General features: G+C 33.6%; 1 protein-coding gene across 3 annotated transcripts in view; it reads left to right on the top strand.

Moving 5' to 3' along the window:
- The window catches only part of LOC114331957 (myosin heavy chain 95F), a 118,503-nt gene that overhangs the window by 43,961 nt on the left and 48,899 nt on the right, over nt 1-25,643 (top strand). For 2 of the 3 annotated variants that reach the window (XM_050653294.1, XM_050653292.1), the window contains exons 2-5: nt 21,672-21,862; nt 22,391-22,464; nt 23,483-23,621; nt 23,859-24,075. In XM_050653294.1, coding sequence (XP_050509251.1) covers nt 21,679-21,862; nt 22,391-22,464; nt 23,483-23,621; nt 23,859-24,075 — 614 coding nt within the window. In that variant the 5' untranslated portion in view covers nt 21,672-21,678. Of the gene's footprint in view, nt 1-17,231; nt 17,380-21,671; nt 21,863-22,390; nt 22,465-23,482; nt 23,622-23,858; nt 24,076-25,643 lie in introns of those variants that run through there. The other variant, XM_050653293.1, reaches the window with a different exon arrangement.

The following is a 25,643-nucleotide window of genomic DNA, read 5'->3' as shown; positions in this document are numbered from 1 at the left end:
TGTAACTCTTCCCTATTTAGCTAGATGAAGTGTATGCTATGACGTCGTTGTGGAATTTCCGTTTTTAACCTGCTCTCTCCTGGAACAAAGTCAGATTGTCAGATGTGTGTGATACAACATTAGTATGCAATGATAAAATTATGAAATTTTTGAAGAAACAATGACATATTTGCTAATTTTCTCCTTTTTAGGCGGCTTTAAGAGGGGATGTTCGGATGTTTAAGAAAAATCCTAAAAAGACCTTATTTTATAGTATACGGTAATATAATAATTAAATCGTGGACAATAAATTTCTACTTTCTCTTATAACTTGCATATTATTTTCGGCCTCAACTAACTTTCAAAACTTTAAATGCGTTTTTATGCAATTAACAAATTTGCACTTACGTCAGTGTTTCCCAAAAGTTGCGATATGCTAAAGGTTCTCATACCAACTGCCAGAATTAACAGCAAATGTGAAAGTGAAGCATAACAAATAATAAAATTCGGATTCTACTGGCAACCAGAGATGGAATGTTTTTCTTTAATGTTAACGCAGAGTTGCGCAGTTGTCAACCAAGATTATCTACTTCATTGACTATTTAAGGCGTTTGACAATGTAAAGCTAGAGAAGCTTCTGCAAATCGTATATACTTAAATATTGATTATGAAAATGTTCAAATAATATAAAGATTATAATATGGTCAAACGGTAAGAATAAAACTGGAAGGCAAAGGAAATAATTATTCAGAAGGATGTACTGAAGGACTGAAAGAAACATAGAGAATTGGATTATCGAGGTCCATAAAACTAAAAAAAAAAGTTAGATAGCTGGCCGTGTCAAATGAAATTATTTCTCTGAACTATAGAGACATCGTGAAAAATTTAGTGATAAAACATGTAAAGAAGATGTGGGCTTTCAATGTTAAGAAAAATTTTGGAAAGGATAAAAAATGAGAGAGCTTGAAGAAGAAAATCGAACCAAGAACTCTATGGCAAGTATAAACAAAAAAAAATAAGGAAATGCAGAGGTGTAACCAGGATGATCCTAAGGGGGGGGGGGGTTACATCTACTTGAAGGTCTCTGGGGGATATGGAATAGTAATGGTGTTCAGCGTATAGAGCTCAAAGTACATTCAAATGGGGGGGGGTATAACTCCCAACCCCTCCCCCTCCCCCCTCCCATGGTTACGCCTATGAGGAAATGTGAATAAACTCTACAGAACATTGTGGAAGTGGAAAACTGACCTGAAAAAAGTTTGCCACTCCTACTCCTGGGGCTTCCCCCTAAAACCATCGTTGTTGGAAGGAGGGGGGGGTTGAGGCAAACATCGATTTGTAGAAATGTAGATAATTTTTAACAAAAATGTTTATTAGCACTTTTTGTGTAGAATGAACTATTCTCTCAGAAACAACTCTTGAAATGACCTGCGATTCTGAATGTCAGTTACAGGGTCAAAATAGTATATTGTGCAACAAGTGCAGAAAGGTACTAATTTCTCACGAGTTTGAAAAGTTGCGGTACGAGCGCAAGCGAGTGCCGCAATTCAAACGAGTGAGAAATTACCTTTCTGCACGTGTTTCACACTATACTTTTTCTACAAGCACAGTTTTTCCTAAAAATAAAAATCACAATTTCCAAACGACGATTAATTATAATAGGTACCTATGTGATAAATTTTAAACTGTATTTAAATAATACCTACTAATCAATTTAAATTCCTTATACCTAAATAAATTGCACAGAAATCAGTTAAAAAATTAATGCACTGCCTTAATTTGTTTAAATTTAAACAATTATTACACATTATTGACATTATATTTATGCAGTCACGGATTTACACAAAACCTACTTCATTCGACGTCTCTTGCACAGGTTGCTAAATCCTTATTGGTTATTTGATAATTATAAAATGTTTAATAAGAATAAAATTGTAAAATAAAACAGTTGTAACATTCATAATTTAGTTTCTATGCTATAGTTAAATATAATAATTGTCTTATAGGTTATATATTTGTCTAAAGTTTAACCCCGGATGTAAACAGAATATAACGTTACTCAGAATGAGGTAGTCAACTGTGCAGAAAAGAACTTTGCGGCACAGAAACGTCACTTTGCGGCACAGAAACGTCACTTTTCTGCACACTAATGTCAAATATCTTATACTGTGAGACAATATCAAGTTTGCTAACATAAAACCGTGCAGAAAAGTGCACTTTGAATAGTGGTTGTAGAAAAACAATTTATTGGATAAAACTCGTGTGATAAAGACTTTTGTCAAGTCGACGGTAAAAAATCGATACCCTTGGATCAGAAGATCCTATCGACAAAAATCGAAATCCATTTTAAAGGTGAATAGTGTAGCGTTCGTATTCAATTTTTGCAGTTTACCGCAAATGAAGTCAGTTTCTATAAAGCTGTTCAATAAATAAACGTTGCTCGATTTTTGCCATTTTTTAAGATTTCATGAAAATTCTCATGAGTATTTTTATTACTAGAGCCTAATCGTCAAAATCTATAACATGGAATTTCGACTTTGAGTTCGGCAACAAATATGAAGCATTGAAATAACCGTAAAACGGCTAAATTCAAACTTTCACATTACAAACGATCAACGATCTAAAACGTCTAAAACTGCTTCTTTTCGATTGCAGAAGTACGTTTTTTGAACCTATACAACTTCAGCTACAAATTCCATCCAATGCCGTTTTCGTGGAAGCCTTCAACTTCGATGGATGTGAATTCAGTAAAACAATATTATGAGTGTAGAGTGTACAGCCACGAACAATTTGCGTGTCATTTTTAATTTAAATCTAATTGCCCCACTATAGAGTGTTGTATGGTCGGATGATAGGCTTGCGTTAGCGTTAGTGACTGTGCAACATCCGGTGTACCTACCGAGATCACCGGAACTACACGTCTAGATTTGAATATAAACACAATCGACTGGATATTTACTATTTACAATTTGATTGTTGTTGCGCATGGTGCATTGACTTTTGTTTGAAATCGGGCGGGTTATTTTTAGGGAGAATATTGTTAACACTTTTATACTGCGTTTAAAAATTATTGATAGCACATTAAGATCTAAATTAGCACATAAAGAAAGTTTCTCGTGGCCAAGAAGTCCATCTGATGTTTGTAGACCTTTGAAAAGCATATGATAGTGTCCCGCTGGTTACATTATGGGAGGCACTGGAGAAAACAAATGTAAATATAGAATTGGTTGAAGCGGTAAAAATGTTGTACTACCAACAAACAACAAGAACTAAAACGGGAAATCTTATAACACCTGGATTCAAAGTAACTAAAGGACTAAGGCAAGGATGCTGTATCTCGCCAACAATATTCAAAATATACCTCAAAGCAGCACTCAACAAATGGAAGAGAAAATGTACGAATATGGGCATACCACTAACGGACTCAACTTTGTACACGCTGTGCTTTGCGGATGACCAGGTGGTCACCGCACAGGACTCTGAAGATCTTAGTTACATGATGCGAATTACAGAGTGAGGTTTATAAGTGAATATGGAAAAAAACTGAGTACGTGAGTATCGAAGGAGACAAACAGAGCCTCCTAGTAGAGGAAAATCAAGAAATTAAATTATGTGAAGACTACAAATACCTGGGAGTAAAGATCACTCAGGACGGAAAATTAGATGCTGCCATTCATCATCCACCCTTCTGAATCCAAAGTTGAACATAGGCCTCCCCTAATTTCTTCCAGTTTGCTGCCATTAAGGAACGAAATATACAGGAAAGAAAAGGCATGTCCTTACTGGACAGCATACTGTGGGATAAAAACATATCTAAAACGCCGTCCACACTCTCGCCGAAGTCGATCGAGGTTCAACAAGTAGGAGAGTGTAGACTGCCACCTTGTGTAACTTTGCCTAACTTCGTTCTACTTCCGTTCTCTGTCGGTCTGGCGCGTCCGAGTCAAAGGGATCTTTGTCGGTATCGCACCGCTTGAATGTGTTCCTCGCGAAGTAGAACGAGTGTGTAGAGAGGCGCTTCGGACTTCGGTCAACTTTGGCGAAGTAACTTCGCCGAGAGTGTTGAGCCCGTTTAAGGAAAATAAAAGTAGAATATAAAAGCATCTATAATAAAAAGCATCACAACATATGAATGCGAAGTTTGGCCCCTAAAAGATAGAACAGAGAAAATGCTAAGATCAACAGAAATGGACTTCTAGCGCCGTTTGGCGCCAGAATAACAATCCACCGCGATAACAATCGCGCCATATAGACGCGACAGAATAACAAACAAGAGAGTCCGAGAAATCATGGGGGTTACACATACTATTGTTGACGACGTCAGGACAAAACAACTCAGCTGGTACGGACACGTAAGGAGAATAGAATACCAAGACAGATTCTCGAATGCAATCAAAAGTACATTTTATCTAACAATAAAACACTGACAACGTTTGTTTTCTATACTTCCACAAAATTTATTATAACTATTTGACGACAGCTGTTTCGGCAGAGTGGCTTTCTCAAGCGATTTAGTTTACTATGCGTTTGCCTTTTTAAAGTCTTTAACTAAAGAAGTTGAGGAGTGGGGAGCTGTTTGTCTCGAGTTGGTCATTCAGAATTATATCTGTATTTTTCAACTTATTAATTTCCATAGATTCTAATAAAGATGGCTTAATACCTTCATTTTAAATATGCAGAATTTTGAATCTCTTCATTAAAAGAATGATTATGATCTAGAAGGTGAAGTGCGTATGTAGAAGTGTCTGTTTTTCTATTGTTGAAAGTATCCAGTGCCTTCTGCTCTATCACATATACTGGCAAGATAACAAAAATAGCCAGATACATAAAAAGAAAGGAATAACACCAGATTTCAGAACTAACAACAACTTAAGCAAATATATTATGAACAATAAGAGCCGAAAGAGAAAGCAACTACAGAGTGGTATTTGCAAACTAACTTGTGGTGACTCCGAAAACTTATATCGGTCAAACTGGCAGAACCTTTGACAAACGGATAGCAGAACACAAAAAAGCTTTCAACAATAAAAAAACAGACGCACATACAAATACATACGCACTTCACCTTCTAGATCATAATCATTATTTTAATGAAGAGTTGCAAATTCTGCATATTCAAAATAAAGGCCTTAAGCTATCTTTATTAGAATCTATGGAAATTAATAAATTGAAAAATACAGATATAATTCTGAATGACCAACTCGAGACAAACAGCTCCCCACTCCTCAACTTCTTTAGTTAAAGACTTTAAAAAGGCAAACGCATAGTAAACTAAATCACTTGAGAAAGGCACTCTGCCAAAACAGCTGCAGTCAAATAGTTATAATAAATTTTGTGGAAGTATAGAAAACAAACGTTTTCAGTGTTTTATTGTTAAATTCTCCGTATTGTTTCATTCAGCCAACCTGTGGCTCTGTTTGCTCTATTCACTTGGTCTTTCACCTCGGTTTCGAGCTTTCCGTAGCTAGATATTTAAACTTTGGCGAGTGAGGTTATTTAAGTCAGATAATAAAACATCACGTGTTTTATTATCTGACCCTCCACCTCTAACTTACATCTTATTGGAGAAGATGAAGTAAAGTCAAAGCAATAAAATTGCAAAGCAATAAAAATAACACAATCTGATTTGGCTCCTGTCATTTAATAGTTAATTTGAAGACTGTAGTTCTAAATGTATATGAACTTCTTCTTACATTCAGCGTCTCCTGTGGAGATTGCTGATCAACATAGCTATGTGCATTTTAGAAACTGCTGCACAGAATAATTCGACTACGAATAGCACGGAAGTATGGTAAAGAAAGTTAAGAAAAATGTTTGAAGAAATACAAACAACAGAGAAAACTGGGAGGCACTTAACCATTATCAGAGAGGCATTATCAGAAGATAATGAATATGTGTGGGTAACTAAAGATTATAGCAAAGATATGTACACATCATACGAAGGCCAGAAGAGGGAAATGTCAAAGTAATAATAAATAGGGGAGAAATGGAGAAACGAGAGAAGGAGTCCCAACACACAGGAAAATTGGTGTGAGAGATTGTATCACACTCACTCTGCAGTGAGTAGTGAGTGGAGTAAGTAGTAAACAGTGTACTGAGAGAACTGGGGACTCAAGAGACCGAGACACCGAAAGCCCTGAAGAAGAGATACATAGTGTCGAAAGCTCAATTATTATAATCTGATAAATGTCTCGAAATGCCATTAACTCAATAAATAGATCCCCATTACCTTATAACACCGAACCTAGGTACTTGATATTGTATTATCAAATACATTTAGACCAGTGGTTCTCAAAGTTTTTTAGTTCGCGGCGCACTTAATAAACTAGAATTTTTCCGCGGCGCCCTGAGTCAAAATATTGATTTAACGTCTAACTTTAACTGTAGTTAATACGGTTTCTGTTGCAGTTGATATGGTTAGGTTAGTTTAAAAATAATGAAACATACTTTAAATTCACAATAAATGAGCTTGTTCTTGTTCATTACACAACTTTTCAAATCTCGGAATCAAACTGGACACAGCTACCCTCATTTCTTGTTCCACGTTAATTTTCGCACGGTATTTACTTTTTATTACAGCGACCGCCGAAAATCCAGCTTCGTACAAATAGGATGTTGCAAATGGAATTAAGATGCGCAGAGCATTACCACTCAGCAGCGGATATTCATCTTTTACTGATATCCAAAAATCAGTTAGTTCCGTGCAGCCAAACTTTGTCTTCAACGTGTTGTCGCAAGCCAAATCAATGAGATTTTCTTCTTCTAAAGAAGTAAATTCAGAAGGAGCTTCCGCTCTAAATGGATCTTGAATCCATGCAAACTTGTCGATATTATCAGCTTGAAAGTATTTTTCGAACCATTTGATAAGCTCTGATAAGTGATCCGCAAATATTGCAAGAGATATTAACTTCATTGGAGATAATAAACTCCTGGAACAAGGGACAACAATCATTGATATTATTATCATTAACTTTTCTATTCCATGCTTCTAATTTTTTTCTTAAAGCTGAAATCTTCTCCGCCAATTTTAAAATGTGCGTGTTGCGGCCTTGCAGGGAGAGATTCAACGCATTTAACTTTTCAAAGATATCACATAAGTATGCTAGTTGAACCAAAAAATCCGTTTCTACAAAGTACTTGGCATACTGGTGTTTTTCTTCTTCAAGAAAAATGTACATTTCTTGTCGTAATTGGAACGTACGAGACAAAACATTACCACGAGAGAGCCATCGTGAGTGGCAGTAGTATAACAGAGACGTGTGTTCTGCACCCATATCCTCACACATTTTTTTGAAAAACCTTGCTTTCAGCGGCCTAGTTTTTATATAATTTACCACAGTTACCACACGTTCTAAGACCAAATTTAGTGAAGGACTCAGATTCTTTGATGCAAGCGCTTCTCTATGAATGATGCAATGGGTCCATACTGAATACGGAGCTTTGTTTCGAACAAGCGCCTGTAATCCTCCATAACGGCCAGACATTGAACGACCACCATCAGTGCAAACACCAACGCACTTTGTCCACTCCAAATTGTTTTCAACCACAAATGTATTCAGGATCTCGAAAAAGTCTTGCGCCTTTGTACTTGCAGTGATTTTTTTACAAAACAGAAGATCCTCTACAATGGTATTATCATCCAAGAACCTTATGTAACAAATCAAGTGTGCATCTTTACTAGAATCTGTTGCCTCATCCAACTGTAACCGCCATACGCTGAATTCTGCGACTGATGGTGTTGTTAGATAAAGGCACCGCTGAAAGAAGTTTTCCCGCAGATTTTCCGATCATAATGTTTACCAAATCTACAGCAGCCGGTAGAATTAATTGTTCTGCGATTGTGTGGGGCTTTTTACACTTTGCAACTTTATACGCAACCTTGTATGATGCCAGCAAAGCATTTTTAGGTATCGACAAATGCTTGGAAAAGTTACTTTTTTGTTGCTTCAAATCATTTAACTTCCTGGTAAAAAAGCTACGAGGTTTGTCAGCAAAGTTTGGATGATTGGCTTCCAAGTGGCGTTTTAACTTACTTGGAAGCATGCATTCTGGAGCCAAAAGTTTCAGGCACAATACACATTTTGGTCTCTCTTCATCATTGACGTTTGTTGATGTAAAGCCAAAATCCAAGTAGCTGTCATCATATTTACGGTATTTTCGTTTCTTCACGACTCTACCACTAGTTTGTGGTGCATCCACTTTATTTTTAGAACCACCTTGTTTATTTAAATTCAAAAACTTTTCCATTTTTACAGCAACTTTTGTACACAAGTAGGTGAAACAACCTTGTTTATATTCAGACTGATAAATGAAACGATGCGAACAGTATGAAACATGAAACTATAAATTCAACTAACTAAAATTTAGATAAGTAAAAATTCATAGTTTTAAAATGTGCACGTGCAAAGAGACGATTGTATTTGCCGACCGGCAGTGATTTATGGCCTGTCGGTCAGAAGTCAATTTACAGTAGTAAGAGAATTGTTACGTGGAATTTAAAATATCGAGGATATATTGTCGGCATCAAATAAAATTACTAATAACTGAACTCGTTTATCATGGGTTTATATGGGTTTAACATTTTTATATAGGTATATTTTAAAAGTTAAAAAGTTGTCATAACAACTTTAGTTTAATGTTTAATACTTGAAGGTAATTATGTGATTATGTCTAATATTGGAAGAAAACTTTCGCGGCGCCCTGTAGTCGAGCCACGGCGCCCCAGGGCGCCGCGGCGCACAGTTTGGGAAGCACTGATTTAGACTATAATACATACAACTCTTGACAATTTAGTTGTGAGCTATTTTGTTTAATTTTATATTCTTACTTTTTAATTTGCATAATTTTTCCTTTTTACTATCGTTTATTTCATTTACATACGCTTTTATTAAAAGATCAAAATATTTATCTATAAAAGTTTTGTGACAATTTGTATGTAGAGTAGGTATACATACATTTTGGATATTTTCTTGTAAGTAACATTTTAATTTTAAATTATACTTTTTAATTTAACATTTTCAATACTCTGTTGTATAATAGGTATAATTTTGAAAATAGCTTTTAAATATATCATTAATTTTATCTGAAGCTCCCTTTATAAGTTACACCTAAATTTCACACTATCAAGTGTATCCTTAGCCCTAATAGTAGAAAATAAATTTTCTATACAGTCTGGGGTTAGCTTTCTTGTAAAAAGGATGAATGGGGGGGGGGGGGGGTGATTGGTGAATGGAGGCAAAGTAATACACTTTTTAGTTAATTGTTATCCTAGGTATTTGCTGAGAATACATTTTAACGAACCTATTTTATAAGACATTTAGTGTATAAATACAAACACAATTTACCAAAATTAGCTAATTAATTATCCAAAAATTAACAATATTAAATTTGTATGTTTACGTTGAGAAAACGTAGTTCAACTCAAGCCGACTGAGGCGCTAGTGGCAACGTGCTTCCTAATATATTTGATATTATCCATGTATAAATTTTAGCAAAATCCAATGACACAGCCCACGAACAAGTTAACAACTAGAAACGATAATTCGCGTAATTAGACTAGGAAGTGATAGGCAACAGCCTGAAAAATTGAATTCAGTTTTACTTATGTAAAAGAGACTATATTTATATATTTTAATCTGCCGATCAGCTTTCCGAATCACTAAAAGTGAAAAGTTTTTGCCGTTTATAGTTCACGCATCCACTATTTCAACCAGGGTCGGACTAAGCGGAAGGATCTCGTCCAGAAATTTTTATCAGCTATAGAATACCTGTTATGTGGACTAGATTTAGATGCAAATCTATTTAATTTTTTGTTGTTCAATTTTGGTAATCCGGTATGTTTTTAGCTTGAGTACTGGTTTAAGTTCATGAAAACCTGAGAAAGAATAGAAGAAATACTACTGTTTTAAATTATTACTTTAGAATTTTTACATAATTCACTGTGTACCCAGTTCTTATTCTTAGTACATTCTTTCACGGTTTTTGCTCTAAATTTTAAAGAACCGCTTGGATTGACATGAAATTTGGCATACGTATAGCTTACATGTCAAAGAAAAAAAGTGATATTGTGGCGATGTGTGCTTTTGCCCTGGGGGTGACTTTCACCCCCTCTTGGGGGTGAAAGAATATATGTCCAAAATAAGTCCGGAAATGGGTAAACTGACTAATTTTAAGAAACTTTTGTTTTACAGAGCTTTTTCGCCAAGTCAACACTTTTCGAGTTATTTGCGAGTGAATATGTTCATTTTTCAACAAAATAACATTTTTAGACGGTTTTTCGCAAATAACTCAAAAAGTATGTATCTTGCCGAAAAAAACATTCTTAGCAAAAATATGCCTGTAAAAAAGTAAAAAAAATGGTGTACGCGTTAGGTCTTTAGACCTCGCAGAACCAGAGTTATAGCCAATGAAAAATAGATTCATATTCACCAAATTTCAAATATATTTCGAAGTAAAATATCCAAAAAATTAAGCACTTTTTGGGGAAAACCTATTATAACTTTTTAAAAGTGTTTAAAAAAAGCTTTATTTTTGTTTTTATAAAAAGTTTCTAGCATTAAATTTAAGCAAGTTACGCTCAAAATAAAGTTGGTCCCTTTTGTTTTGGAAAAAAAAAATCGGGAAGACCACCCCCTAATTAGCAACTTAAATGAAATTAATCGTTATCGCTGCACAAATTATTTTACTTATGTTATGTTTATATGATCTGTAAGTTTCATCGATTCAATGTGCTTATTTTTAAAAAAATTTGGTTTTAAAGTAAAATTTTTAAAAATTTTAAAATTTGCATACATTCGTGATCAGCGACTTGTTCAACCCCTTTTAACTACAGCCCTTTCAAAAATAAGGACTTTAAACCGATGAAGCTTACAGATCATAATATAAACAATACATATACGAGTCAAGAAACTTGTGAAGTCGTAACGATTTAGTTCATTCGAGATACTAATTAGGGGGTGATTTTCCCGATTTTTTTACCAAAAAAAGGGACTAACTTTATTTTGAGTGGATATTGTTTACTTTTGATGCTACAAATTTTTTTTATAAAACAAAAATGAAGCTTTTTTTAAACACTTTAAATAACTTGTAAAGAGTTTTCCCCGAAATGTGCTTCATTTTTGGTTATTTCACGTTAAAGTATTCCATTTGGAATTTGACGAATATGAACCTATTTTTCATTAGCTATAAATATAGCTTCTACTATTTATAGAGACGTGATATATACACCATTTTTTTAAATTTTTTACAGGCTATATGTTTGCTAAGAATGTTTTTTTCTACAAAATACTTACTTTTTCAGTTATTTGCGAAAAACCATCTAAAAGCGTGGTTATTTTGTTGAAAAAAATGAACATATTCACTGGCAAATAACTCGAAAAGTATTGACTTACTGAAAAAACTCAATAGAACAAAAGTTACTTAAAATTAGTCAGTTTATCCATTTCCGGACTTACTTTGGGCGAATATTTTTTCACCCCCAAGAGGGGGTGAAAAGCACCCCCATGGCAAAAGCACATATCGGCACAATATCACTTTTTTTCCTTGACTTGTTAGCTATGTGTATGCCAAATTTCATGTCAATCCAAGCGGTTCTTTAAAATTTAGAGGTTTTGCAATATTTTACCGTTAAAGAAAGGACCATCTGTTCAGATACGAATATTTTACATATACGCCAGTCAATGGGAGCAAGAATAGGATATTACCTCCGAATTCTATCCTACTGCATGGATTTTAATGAAATTTTGGAAATAGCCTCAACTTATCTCCTAATTCAAAGTCTACCCTATGCAAATGTGCGCTTTTATCTTGGGGGTGGTTCCCACCTCTTTTCGAGGGTGGAAAAGTTTTTGGTTAAAATAACCACGGAAGTGGCTAGAGAACCTAATTCTAAGCAAAAACTGTTCTTTAAATATTCGCTTTTATTCTTTAAATAAAAGTTATTCGCGGTTGAAATTGGCCATTTTCATTGAAACGTAACACCTTTTCGAACGTTTTTTTGCGAATACCTTAAAAAATATACATCTAACTAAAAAAACTATATAAAACAATTTTGTAGCTTATAAAAAAACAAAGAGATTTGTTCCTTCAAAAATCTTAGTTATAATATAATAAGCTGAAATTGCGAGCATTATCATAACGAAAACTTTGTTTATATACCTATTTAAATTCATAATATAGAAAATTGCTATTACGAAAAACTGTTTAGAATTAAAAATTATGTTTTAATGTGCAAGTACATCATTCTAATTTAAATGTTGTGAACTATAAAGATACTTTACTCGAAATTCATATTTTTTTACATACCTCGTATAAAATTAATAAAATGTGATTCATGATGGTTGCATCATAAATCTTAGACCAAGAAGAGATTTTTATGAAGAATAACTTTTCTTCGTCAAATTAAAAATACAAGAGTTATAAATGAAAATGATGTTGGTATCCATAATTTGAGAAAATTCGTCAAATATTTTTTTTTTATTAGAAGGATGTAATTTCATATATCAGAACATACTTTTTTATTCCAAACTACATTTTAAATAACAATTTTCCAATATTGTAAAATAAATAATACATACATGATAAAGATAGTTTTTACTGATGAACTTTACTTGGGATCTACAGACCTAGCGAGTCTCGTAAATTACACGGCTTTGCGCCACGCTTCACGCAACCGTACTTGCGTACTTGTGTTTTGAGTTGTGTGCGCTGGTCGCTGGTCAAGTGGAGAATTTACCAAATTTAAAATATAATCGTTTGTACTGATTCATTATTAATATGTATAATATGTATTATTGCTTTCAAAATATACTCAAATTGTATTTTTATACATTTATTACACATATTATTATAAAAATTAAATTCACTATAAAATGTCATTTATATTTTATTAATAGCTAAATAATTTAAAATTTAGTTTGACATTAACGAAGTGTCAAACTCAAATATAAATAATAACATTTGCTTTGCTTAACAAATTCAGATTAAAAAAGTAGCCTACTTCCTAATCAAAGATTTCAGCTGACGTTTACTGCCTGATAGGAGATAACCGGATTGTGACGTCACATTTTAGATTTTGAGGTCGACTATCTCGAAGACGGTTTGAGATATCGAAATGCCGTTTTCAGATTTGGATTCAGAAGACAAAACTACATAAGAATCCATCGATACATCTGCTCTAAGTATTGTAGGAGCGGCGACGCAATAACACACAGACTTTTGCAAATTTATAAACGAAAAGTTTTCGTTGAAAATCAAGTTATAAAACAAAAAGAGATATGGTAGGTGAAAAGAGTTTGTGTTTTTGCTGCATGCTCAAATCGGTGTATTCAACTTGAAATAACAGAGAAACGGTCGATTTTAGGTGTATAATGTTACCAATACCTTTTGTAGTACCTACTTGAAAAGACCTTTAAAATGAGCAATATTAAATGTCGATTGCATTCAAACTAAGTGAGATATGCTACAAAAAAATATGATGACTAATGTATTTTAAGAAAAAAATGAGAAGTATATTTAATTCCTCATCCACCAAAATTTAAATGCATCGTTTTTCTTCTACAATACCTTTTATTATAGTGTTATTTCTATGTTCAAAAAGTTTAACGGGTTTAAAATGAATGGTTTTTGTAAAACAATAAGATCAAATTATAGAGCGCATTTTTAAAGTTTCTTAAAAATCTTCCTTTTGATCCATGTAACTTGAAAATAATAAGAGATACAGTAATGAAAAACCAATACAAAATGTTTGCCTAAAAAAAGCCAACATTTTTGTTCTGTATCCTTTTGCGTATCTCTTTTTATTTTCGAGTTACGTGCAGAAAAAGAAAGATCGTTAGGAAAATTTAAAAATGGGCTCTATAATTTGATCTTTTTTTTTCAAAAACCATTAATTTTAAGCCCGTCCAACTTTTTGAACATAGAAATAACACTTTAATAAAAAGTATTGTAGAAGAAAAACGATGCATTTAAATTCTGATGAATGTGGGGTTAAATATACTTCTCATTTTTTCTTCAAATACATTAGGCATCAATTTTGTTTGCAGCATATCTCGCTTAGTTTGAAAGTAATCGACATTTAATGAGGTCATTTTAAAGGTCTTTCAAGCACTACAAAAGGTATTTATAACATTATACACCTAAACTCGACCGCTTCTCTGTTATTTCAAGTTGAATACACCAATTTGAGCATGCACCAAAAAACAAACTCTTCTCACCTACCATCTCTTTGTGTATTATAACTAGAAGATTTAGGAAGGAAATAATCTCTTTCTTTTTTTATAAGCTATAAAAATATTTTTTATAGTTTTTTTCGTTAGATGCATAGTTTTTAAGGTATTCGCAAAAAACCGTCCGAAGAGGTGTCATTTTTCAATGAAACTGGCCAATTTTCAACCATGAATAACTCAAAAAGTTTTGAGTTTTCAAAAAAAAAATTATAAAACAGTTTTTGCTTATAATTAGGTTCTCTAGCCACTTCAGTGGTTATTTTAACCAAAAAAATTACCAAGAATCTTGGAATCCAAGATAAAAGCGCATATCGGTATAGGGTAAATTTTGTTTCTTGAGCTCTTCCCTACTTAATGTGAAAATATCAAGTAAATCGATGTAGTAAAATGGAATTCGGAGCCAAATACCCTCATTATTGTGGTTCGAAAAAAAGTTTTTTTCTTATTTCAGATCGCTATAGTGCGCAAAAGTTGCCATTGGTATAGACTTGAAAAAAGCACTAATTATTATTTTTTTATTAATTTGTCTTCCGGTCGCGCAATGCCATCGAAGTTAGCAAAAATTGTGAAAAACCTTAATTTTTCATATATTTTTTTTTAACAGGCCAGATGGTTTTAATTGCGTTCCTATACCATGAATAGCTACTAAATGTATGTAAAATCAATATAAATGCACTTATTATACACGTGTTTTATATCTTTCGGACGCGCAACATAATACAAAATGAGTAAAATTAGTAGTTTTTGCAAAATTTCAAAGTTTGACTGTTTAGTACAATTTAATCATACGACTTTTAGAGATGCTATAGTTTAATTCAATTACAATAATATATTTAAAATCCTAGCATATAAGATACCTTTTGATATACAAGTGGAATTCGGTCGCGCAGCTTCGTCAAAAACAGCAGACTACTGAGAGGCGAGGCGAAAGTGACGAATGCCAGCGAAGCTCGCGCAGCCACAAATAGAGATACATGTGGGAAGACCTCTACAATGGAGTATTTGTCTTCTCCATTACAACGAACTGCTATTCCGCCACCTTTTCCAACACTTAGATGGAAATTCAACAGGCACTATAGGATAACCGGACCGATTGGAAAGGCCCTACCTGATTGTGAAAGACTACCAGTTGTTGTTGATTTTAATCGTTGGCATCGCTAAGCGATGCAATAATGTGGTTCTAATGTAGCCGTCTCTGGAACTGTGTCCACACACTTTACTTGGAGCTTCGGTCGCTAGCTTAACGCATCTTTCAACTGCCTGTGTATGGCATGGCAAAGTATCTATAGTCATAACAAGCTTGAAGTCATTGCTCACATACTGTTTTATCTCTTCATTAGTCAATGTTCTTAGCAGTAGAGGGGAGTCAGTGTACTGGTGTTCCATTTGAAAATTTCGTAATACTTTTTAGATTCAAAGTTTAAGTTTGGTGGTTTAAAGATTCTGATAGAGTCACTTTCAGATATTGCTTGATTTTCCTTCATGATACGCCTAAAGCCCAGCTCTCGGACATGGTTTCTGTCATCAGTTACCATAGCCAAAAGTAAATTTTCGGGATGGGCAAAGTAAGCATTCCGTTGTAAAACGGGATCAACAACTTGAAGCAGCTCTTCTGGTAAGTACCTTGAAGATTCAACGATTTTGTAATCATGTCTAGGCCCATCTGTGAATTTGTGGTTTATTTTTGTGGCAAACCACATAGGCATATTATAACATTTGAGAATGACTCTCTCAGATTTTCAGAAGGGTGGGACACACTGATGTAGAAACGCAAAACTCGGTTTGCAGTAGTAAGCCATCTTGAATGTGACGTTGGGCTAGGATCACGTACCCACTACAAAGTCTTCTGAACAATGTCCTGACTTGATGACTTCTGATACCTCAAGCAAGTACAATTATTGGTGCTTGCTAAGAATACGCTTGTCAACTTTTGGAATTTCACAATCAATAGGATTAAAATCAATAAGTGGTAGTCTTTCACAATCAGATAGGGCCTTTCCAATTGGTCCGGAATATCCTATTGGGCCTGTTGTATTTTCATCTAAGTGTTGGAAAAGGTGGTGGAATGGCAGTTCATTGTAATGGAGAAGACAAATACTCCATTGTAGAGGTATTCCCACATGTATCTTTACTTGTGGTTGCGCGCTTCGCTGGCATTCGTCACTTTCGCCTCACCTCTCGGTAGTCTGCTGTTTTTGACGAAGCTGCGCGACTGAATAACAATTCAATATCAAAATTTATCTTTTATGCTTGGATTTTAAATATATTATTGTAATTGAATTAAACTATACCATCTCTAAAAGTCGTAAGTATGATAAAATTGTACCAAACAGTCAAACTTCGAAATTTTGCAAAAACTACTTATTTTTGCTCATTTTGTATTATGTTGCGCGACCGGAAGATATGAAACAAATGTATAAGTGCATTTATATTGATTTTTTATCCTTTTAGTAGTTAATTCATGGTATAGGAACGCAATTATAACCATCTGGCCTGTTAAAAAAATATATGAAAAATTAAGGTTTTTCACAATTTTTGCTAACTTCGATGGCATTGCGGGACCGGAAAACAAATTAATAAAAAAATAATAATTAGTGCTTTTTTGAAGTCTATACCAATGGCAACTTTTGCGCACTATAGCGATCTAAAATAAGAAAAAAAAGCTTTTTTCGAACCACCCTAACCCTTATTGACTGCCCTGTAGTCTAGCTTACGGTTTCGACTATACGACACGGAAACCGGTGTCATATTTATAGTCTTTTGCAGTCTCGATTATTTTGTCTGTCAGAGAAATATAAGAGCTTATAAATAAATAACAAGGTAGCAATATATACTTTCTAAATCATCCATTTCGCAAACATAAAAAATACACTTTAGAACTATCTAAATCGATGACACAATCCATTAAATTCAATCAAACATCTCAACTTTATCTCAGATTAATCCATTTTTATACAACATATTGTTATTGATCTAAAACAAAATGCCTGTTTACTTATATCTCCGCAGATAAGTCGAAATTAAATTTTACATGTAATAAGTAATATTTTTAGAGATCAATTAGTCTGTATCTGATGATAAGGTGGAATTAGTTTGATAAGATAAATGAGATTGCTGGATGACTTCATAGGATCACGAATACAGTTACTGTGAGGTTACTGTTGGTTGAAAGAATGTGAGTAGAATGTATTTACTATTTTTCGATTTGTTCATAGTGTGTTGTTTGGTATATTTTTTGTGAATGAACTAGAAATCTAAATAGACACGATTTAGAGACAGTTTCGACTTCAAGATTAGCTCCAGATCAAAAATCGGTGTCAAAATACAAAGTTGTGAATAATTTTGTACCAATTATTACATTTTGGTTACTGAAATACAATTATTAATGCAGTCATATTAGTAGAGAGCGGAATATATGCAAAGTGCATATAGATGCATATATTGCATATTTTCAGACAACAAACACAACATTGCATATTTAAGCTAAACACGATTTATTTTGCATATTTTAAAAATAAATTATATAAAAGTTTAAAATTTTCCTCTCTTAGTTGGAATTTTATAACTTCGATATGAACGAGCTCGTTATTTATCTATCTATCGCTCATCTGGACTTTCCCATTACTACCTGAATTTAACAATTATGGGTGTTTCCAGAAAAATATTATTGTATTAGCGTAGCAAGTCGTAGGTACCTACCTGCTTTTAAGGGTCTAATAATTATTTTGTCAGTTTCCGGCCAACATTTGTTTAAAGTAAACGTTGTATCGTATTTAGTGTTTTTGAAGTGATTGGTATATGTTAAATTTAAATATGTCTACCAATCAAAAAAGTGCTTGGATAAAGTGTTTTTCCGAGTTAAAGCTAAGTGGAGACAAAGTATTTTGCAAGGCCTGTTCCAAAATCGTAAGTTACATTCATTTTCACATTTCATTTTTTAAATGCGGAACTGACTAACAAAAGCATCATGTCCCACAAAAGAAATTTTTGTGGAAAGAGTGTTTTTATTCGACAAATTCGCTTTTACTTCTATAAAGACGGACATAGAGAGAAGCATCAAAATACAAAAATCCATCAAATTGTAGACAATTCCGCTTTTGTTCTTCAGCTTAAGTAACGTACTTTGTTCTTTAAGTAACGTACAAATTGCTAAAGAACTTATGTTCATAAAAGTTAATTTTAGTTTTTTACCAGATCTAATAAAGTCATTAGAACAAAGGAATTTACAATTAAGTGATTCGGTTAATTTTGTTAACACTTTTTCTGCTCATTGTCAAAAAATTCCCGGAAATGCAGGGATTACAATTAGAAATAAATTAAAAAATCTTTTTGAAAAAAATGAGGGCTTCGATTGTTTGAGGAAAGTTGTACGTATTTTTGAAGGCAACTTTTCTGAAGATCTTACGACTTAATAAATATTGTTTTATTTTTGAGTATTTTTAATATGCATTTGCATATTTAGACAAATTTAGAAAAAATACCTGCATATTTGTAGTAAAAGTAATGCATATATATGCGCATATTTTGGTAATGTTGTGTTGCATATATTCCGCTCTCTACATATTAGCAATAGCAATCCCTGATGGGGAGGGCCTATATTGATTGCTATGATTAATATTTTCCTCTTCCATTATCTTTAGGATTCCAACACCTAAATTGCCTGGACCAGCGGATTTTCCATTTTTAGTTTTTCCAAAGATTTAATTAATTATTGTAACAATAAAACACTGAATACTTTTGTTCCACAAAATTGATTACGAGTTAACGTCACCACAACTGTTTCCGCAGAACGCCTTTATCAAGTGACGCATTTCCAGAGTTGCCAGATTCGATTTTCTAAATCCCCCACTTTTAAACTCAAATTCCTCCAAATTGAAGCTCAAATACACCAAATTTAAATTTTTGCCGCCACGACTGGTTTTTGACTGATGCGCATGCGCAGTTCGTAGAATTCAAAATTCAAATGTCAATATGATGTCAATGTCATTTCAGGCCTCAGGGAAGGGATTGTTTGTTGTTATTGTTTTGATTTTAATATATTTTTATAATTTGATTAATAACAATAATATTGTTAACATTATATTGATATCAAACTAGCTGATTACCATAATCAGCTACTGAATAAAGATACCTTTCTACACTGGTTTGAAGAGTAATTAAAGTACGAATTTAAGCTCTATAATTATATTATATGGACAATGCTTCACACCATAGCAGCTTGATACATTACATTATAAAGCTCAAAAACAGGAATTGAATGGTTCATTACAAAAAACATAAACTTTCCAGTTAATATATTTAAATATGAACCCTCGGAAATAATTTAAATAGTTACATGCATGGCATGGCTAAACTCAGACACAACTTGCAAAACAAAAAAATGACCTACTAAAATCACTAGCCAGTTCTGTATGAGTTTAGCGAACAGACTTTTACTGTTCTATGATTTACACATGATGAGCGAGCAGTGCTTATTAATTTCTAAAAACGAAAACGTTTGTTCGCTAAACTCAGACACAACTGGCAAAAACAAAAAAATGACCTACTAAAATCACTAGCCAGTTCTGTATGAGTTTAGCGAACAGACTTTTACTGTTCTGTGATTTACACATGATGAGCGAGCAGTGCTTATTTCTAAAAACGAAAATTTCTATTTTCATTTATATGTACATTTTACACCATTTCATTTTATATCTTATTAGCCATGCCATGCATGTAAAACGTAGAGGTAGACCAATCCATGATTTTTAAATTTTAGTAGTCAAATGTATAGAGAACAGTAAACCAAAATTATACTATTTATCAACAGAGGGCGCTAAAATAATTCATAGGTTCCATAATCTTCGATTATATGAGAGTACAATAATGTGCAGTTCTATTCTAATGTTCTATGTACATTCACAAATTTAATTGACCATGACCCCCTAAAATCCCCCACAATTTTTTTTACCCCCAAAAAATCCCCCAGCCATTACAGCTTAAAAAAATTCCCCCGGACTCTTTCAAATTACCCCAAAAATGGGGGGAAATACGCCAATCAGGCAACTCTGCGCATTTCACTGTGTGTCTGCACTTTAAAGTCTTTAACTTAATAGGTTGAGAAGTGGGGGCTGTTTGTTTCAAGTTCTTCTTCTTCTTTTGGAGCCTATTCGTTTCGAATATTGGCGATCATTCTAGCTATAATTATTTTATTAATTGATCCTTTAAATAGATTAGTTGTTGTTGTGGAGAACCATTTCCTCAGTTTCTTTAACCATGATATTTTTCTTCTCCCAATTCTTCGCTTTCTGAATACTTTTCCTTGAAGGATCACCTTCAGTAATCTGTATTTAGTGCTGTTTCTCATTATGTGTCCGAGATATTCTAACTTTCTCCTTTTAATGGTATACATCACCTCTCCTTCTTTCCCCATTCTTCGTAATATGGTCTCGTTGGTTATTTTTTCTGTCCATGATATCCTTAGGATTCTCCTGTATAGCCACATCTCGAAGGCTTCAAGTTTTTTCTCCATCGCTTCAGTGAGTGTTTCAAGTTAGTCTTTTAAAATTATATCTGTATTTTTAATTTATTACTTTCATAAATTCTAATAAAGATCACTACATACTACTATCGCTTTACAGCGTTCTTCGACGCCTTCCGACTCCTAACCGCCATTCTTCTCTGTTTAACCATATACCTGGAGGGATTTCTCTTTCCTCTAGTTCATTTTCAATTCCCTCCCTTCAACTTCTTCTCGGCCTTCCTCTTTTTCTTCTTCCTTGTGGTGTCCATGCCAAAATTTGCTTAAGGATCCTATCATCTGACATTCTCTGTACATGGCCGTACCATACTAGTTGTTTTATTTTTATCTCATTAATTATTGTACGTGTGACTCCCATCATTTCTCGCATTCTCTCATTTGGTATCCGATCTCTTCTTGATTTGCCTGCTGCTCTTCAGAAATCTATTTCTGTTACTAAATAGTAACATTTTCTCCGTTCTTTGTTTCAATGACCAAACTTCACTGCCATATTTATGTGATTATACTTTTAAGTATGCTATTGTATATGAGCTGTTTGTTCGCTTTAGATATTGTCTGGTCCCACAGAATGCCGTTCATCATGGATATGGCTTTTCTACCCTGTATGTTTCTGTCTTTTATAGCAGCATATAACTCAAGATGGAACACTCGATGCCGCTATAATAAAGATCACTTAATGCCGTTATTTTGAATATGGAGAATTTGAAACTTCCTTAAAAGATTCATTGATCTAGAAAGTGAAGTGTGTACGTATAATCTGTTTTTCTATTATTGACCGACCTTCTGTGTTCTATGCGTTCATCAAAGGTTCTGCCAGTTTGACCGATGTAAGCTTTTGGACAGTCACCACACGCCAGTTGGTCACCACATATCACTGGGCAGTCAATAATAAGTTTTGTACTCATATTTGTGGCTTCGTTTAACTAAATAGTCGTTTTTTGTTGCAGATAAAACATGGAGGACTACGTGTGGGCTCGTGACCATACCGAGGGCTACGTTTTGGGCAAGATAAGCGAGCTCCTGGACGATGGTGCCGAAGTGACACCCCAAAGTTCCAAATTTCCAAAGAGAATCTTGCCATTTAGTGAAATATTTAGAGCCAATATTGATGACAATAATAAAAACTACGATGACAACTGTAAGTATCGTTTAAAATCCAAATTCACCCCAAACCAAATCCTACTAAACGTCTTTGACATAGGAATCCCAGGAAGCAGGAAAAAAGAAACCATGAAAATATCCTCAGAGAGGAATCTCAACCTCAAATCTCCAAAATCCAAAAATAGGAAAACTTAGGATGTAGACATTCACCCCGACCTAATTAACGTTTTTCCTAAAAGACAAAAACCACAACTCGTTGTTACAACCAAAAACACCTAAAAGAATACTTTCAAACGGCTGAGTTCAAACACAAAACTGAACTGAATTCGCCAAATGAAAAATGGCTAATTTTAAATCGACAGTATGTCGATTTAAGGGAGAGTACTGTTACCATAAACGGAAGTGTCTATTGTAAAAATAAATTCAGAACATTCGACATATTTTTAAGAAACTAACATTAAATTTACTACCAATCAAGCATGTAACAAAATTTTATAGAAATTGTTAAGTTTCTGTGTCCAATGTTTTTATCCAAAGTTTCAATTCTCCTCTTCTTCTTTTTTAGGTGAAATGATGTTCCTTAATGAAGGTTCCTTACTAAACAACATACGATCACGTTACTATCAGGACAAAATTTACGTAAGTAAACTCTTTAAAATAAAGTGTAATCAATAAAAATTATGTATAACAGTGTTGAAATTTCAAAGTGTAAGAAAAAATGGGAAGTAGTGACAATAACGCTATAGGTACTTGGGACAGAGTACAAAATGATAGTGGTTTAGATGGGTAAACTGCTGATGCTTTAGTTGAATAGATTCCTAGCATCGCCCGATGGCATGGCTATACCTCACCTTCACAGTGTACTTTAATCGTTATCTTAACTTACTTCGTCTTTCCTCGTTAGAAGTGGCTAAAGGCTTACGTTGGTAGAGTATTTAACTATATTTACCATCCGAGTGGTTCGTTTTGATTCAGTTCAGTCTTCTTACAAAGTCTCTTTGATAACGGGAAAACCTAGAAACACGTATTATTAATACGTATTATTAATATCAGAGGATGGTAAGAGACTCGAATTGGATCAACACGAAACCGTCTATTTTTATTTAGTGAATATAATTTACATAAAAAGAATAAGTTGGTCTTTAAATATATCTCTCGATTATCTGTCCCACAACGTCTTTGTAGAGCTATCTCTTCTACCTTTTACAGGAATATCAGCTATTCGTCCTTCATTCGCACCATGCTGAAGCTGACTGATATTAATCTAGTCAGAAAATCCACAAGTAAAGACAAATGAATTCTAATTATATCAGTTTTGGTGAGATTTGTGACCATGTATCGTACCATTTTTCAACCAAAACGCGGCTTCTCTCTCCATAGGAGTTAATGCCATTTCTTAATGATACAGTTCATCCTCTTAGCAAGATATCAGTATGAGTAACATTTTTAGTTTCGTCATTATTTAGTCCTATATGCAGTAGCAATGTTTCAATAATTTTCTGGCCGTTTAAATTAGTACCTTAGTAAATAAATAGCAAAAAATTAAAAAATTTCACGATGATATATATAAACTACATCGAAAAATTCAAGAAGGGACCTATTTTAACTTAAACAGTTAAATAATATGGAGAACTGATCAAATTTTTCATTGTTTTAGTCGTACGTAGCCAACATATTGATAGCCGTCAATCCCTATAAAGATATTCCCACGCTGTATGCATCACAAACTATCAAAAACTACAAAGGAAAATCACTAGGTCAAATGCCACCGCACATCTTCGCTGTAGCAGACAAAGGTATAGTTTAAACATGATATTTGTACATATTAGAAAAACTAGGTCATGCTGTCAAAATGAATGGTAACGCTGAATGCCTTGTGGTCCGTACAGTTCAAAACTTGGTTTAACATTTGAACTTGGAAGCATTAGAACATCCGCTTTAGAATCCAGACCTAACACCGTGTGATTTTTTACAAACGGACTTCGATAACAACTAGCATATACTTTTAAAATGTCTGTTTTCTTAATTTTTAGCTTACAGGGACATGTTAGTTTTGAAGCAGTCACAATCTATTATCGTAAGTGGTGAATCAGGAGCTGGTAAAACGGAGTCTACGAAACATTTGTTGAAGTATTTATGCGACAACTGGGGAGCTGAAGTTGGAACTTTAGAAAAGAAAATTTTGGACGCTAATCCGGTGCTGGAAGCCTTTGGAAATGCCAAAACTACAAGAAACAACAACAGTTCTAGGTATTTCATTGCATGTTTAGTTAATTATGACATATCTATTGTTGTGATCTGCTTTCTATTACTTTTATTTTAATTAGTATTTATTTAATTAATTATTGAATTGACGCAAATCATACAAAAAAAATTAAGAAAAAATCTCAGGGTGCCTTTTTGTCATAAAAAAATAACTAAATAATCTTAGGTTATACTTATCCTTTCTCGTGGCTTCAGTATCTCTTAGTTGATCCTTATCGGGATAAAATAGGAAAAGGAAATAAATAGAAAAATCATAAATAAGCACATACAAATACCTTTATTAAGCAATGCTCTGAAAATCTATCAATTAAATCCTGTGGGCATAATTGTCCAAATGAAACTTTTACCAAATAATTAATCTAATTCAAACAAATATTTATCGCTTTGTTCCTGATACCATTAATAACATAAGCTAAACAAACAAATTTAGGTGTTTGCAAAACTACTTATACTTCCTATTAAATTTTTGAAATGTTGGAATCTTAATTCATATGCTTTTACGCATAATTTTTAACTTTTGATTATAAAGAGCATCTATCACATAAGTTATTGACTGACCTTTTTGATTCACACACAATGATGTCTCCTCTTGGCCCAAACAGCTCTTCCTTGTTGATTATGTTAGGCTACCAATCAAAGCCCTCTCCGTTCTCAGCATCCATCCAGCAGCATACCAGCAACTATTTCTCCAAAACACAAGCCAGGCCGCTTTTGACCAGTACTCGTTCAATAAACTCCAAAACTCTTTCCTCTCTTTCTCTCAACAATAATCTCCTGAGACCCAAGTATCTTTTTTACTTGGTGTCACAAATAATTTTAATAACGATAATTCTTGTAACTTACTTTCTTGGACTTTACAGAATCAAAGAGGTATTTCTTCTCGATTTGATTTGTCTCTCGTTCCACTTTTCAGCTACTCTCCACTAACAAACAACCACTAGTACTTGCTTCTGAACTATCCGCGAAAACTTTTCGACTGCCCTTCTCGGATGCCCGCCACACAATGCCCTCTTTCTTTTCCAAACTGTCTCAACATTCAAACTTCCCTTTCCCCATTCCAAATTGCCAAGCCAATCAGAAACATTTCTCTTTCCACATTTCTCTTTCATTTGAAAAACCCAGGCATTCTTTCAAACAATACTTCTACTCATCCTAATCACTTTCCGGAAATTATACAAATATTCTTATGCTTAAGCAAACAGACTTAAAATTCCAAATCTCTCTACCTTTATTTTCCTAAAAACTAATAATTACAGCTACCTGTGAATCTTACCTTTCCCGTAACAAACAATCTTTTTAAATTATAATCCGAAATAAATTGTCATTTCACTTCACTGTATTTACAAATGTCTTTAAGTCTTCAGGGAAAAACTCATTAAGGAGAAACCCACTGCGTAAAAGCTACCTTCTACTAAATAGTTACAAATCAATATACAGGGTGTATCAAATTTATGTGCCCGCGTTATAATTAAAAATGTAAATTTTTACTCTATCTTTGTCTAATTCAAACAAATATTTATCGCTTTGTTCCTGATACCATTAATAACATAAGC

This window comes from Diabrotica virgifera, chromosome 6 (assembly GCF_917563875.1).
Source record: "Diabrotica virgifera virgifera chromosome 6, PGI_DIABVI_V3a".
NCBI classification, from domain to species: Eukaryota; Metazoa; Arthropoda; class Insecta; order Coleoptera; family Chrysomelidae; genus Diabrotica; species Diabrotica virgifera.
The sequence above is the reverse complement of the archived record's forward strand: the minus strand, read 5'-3'. Positions and strand labels throughout refer to the sequence as shown.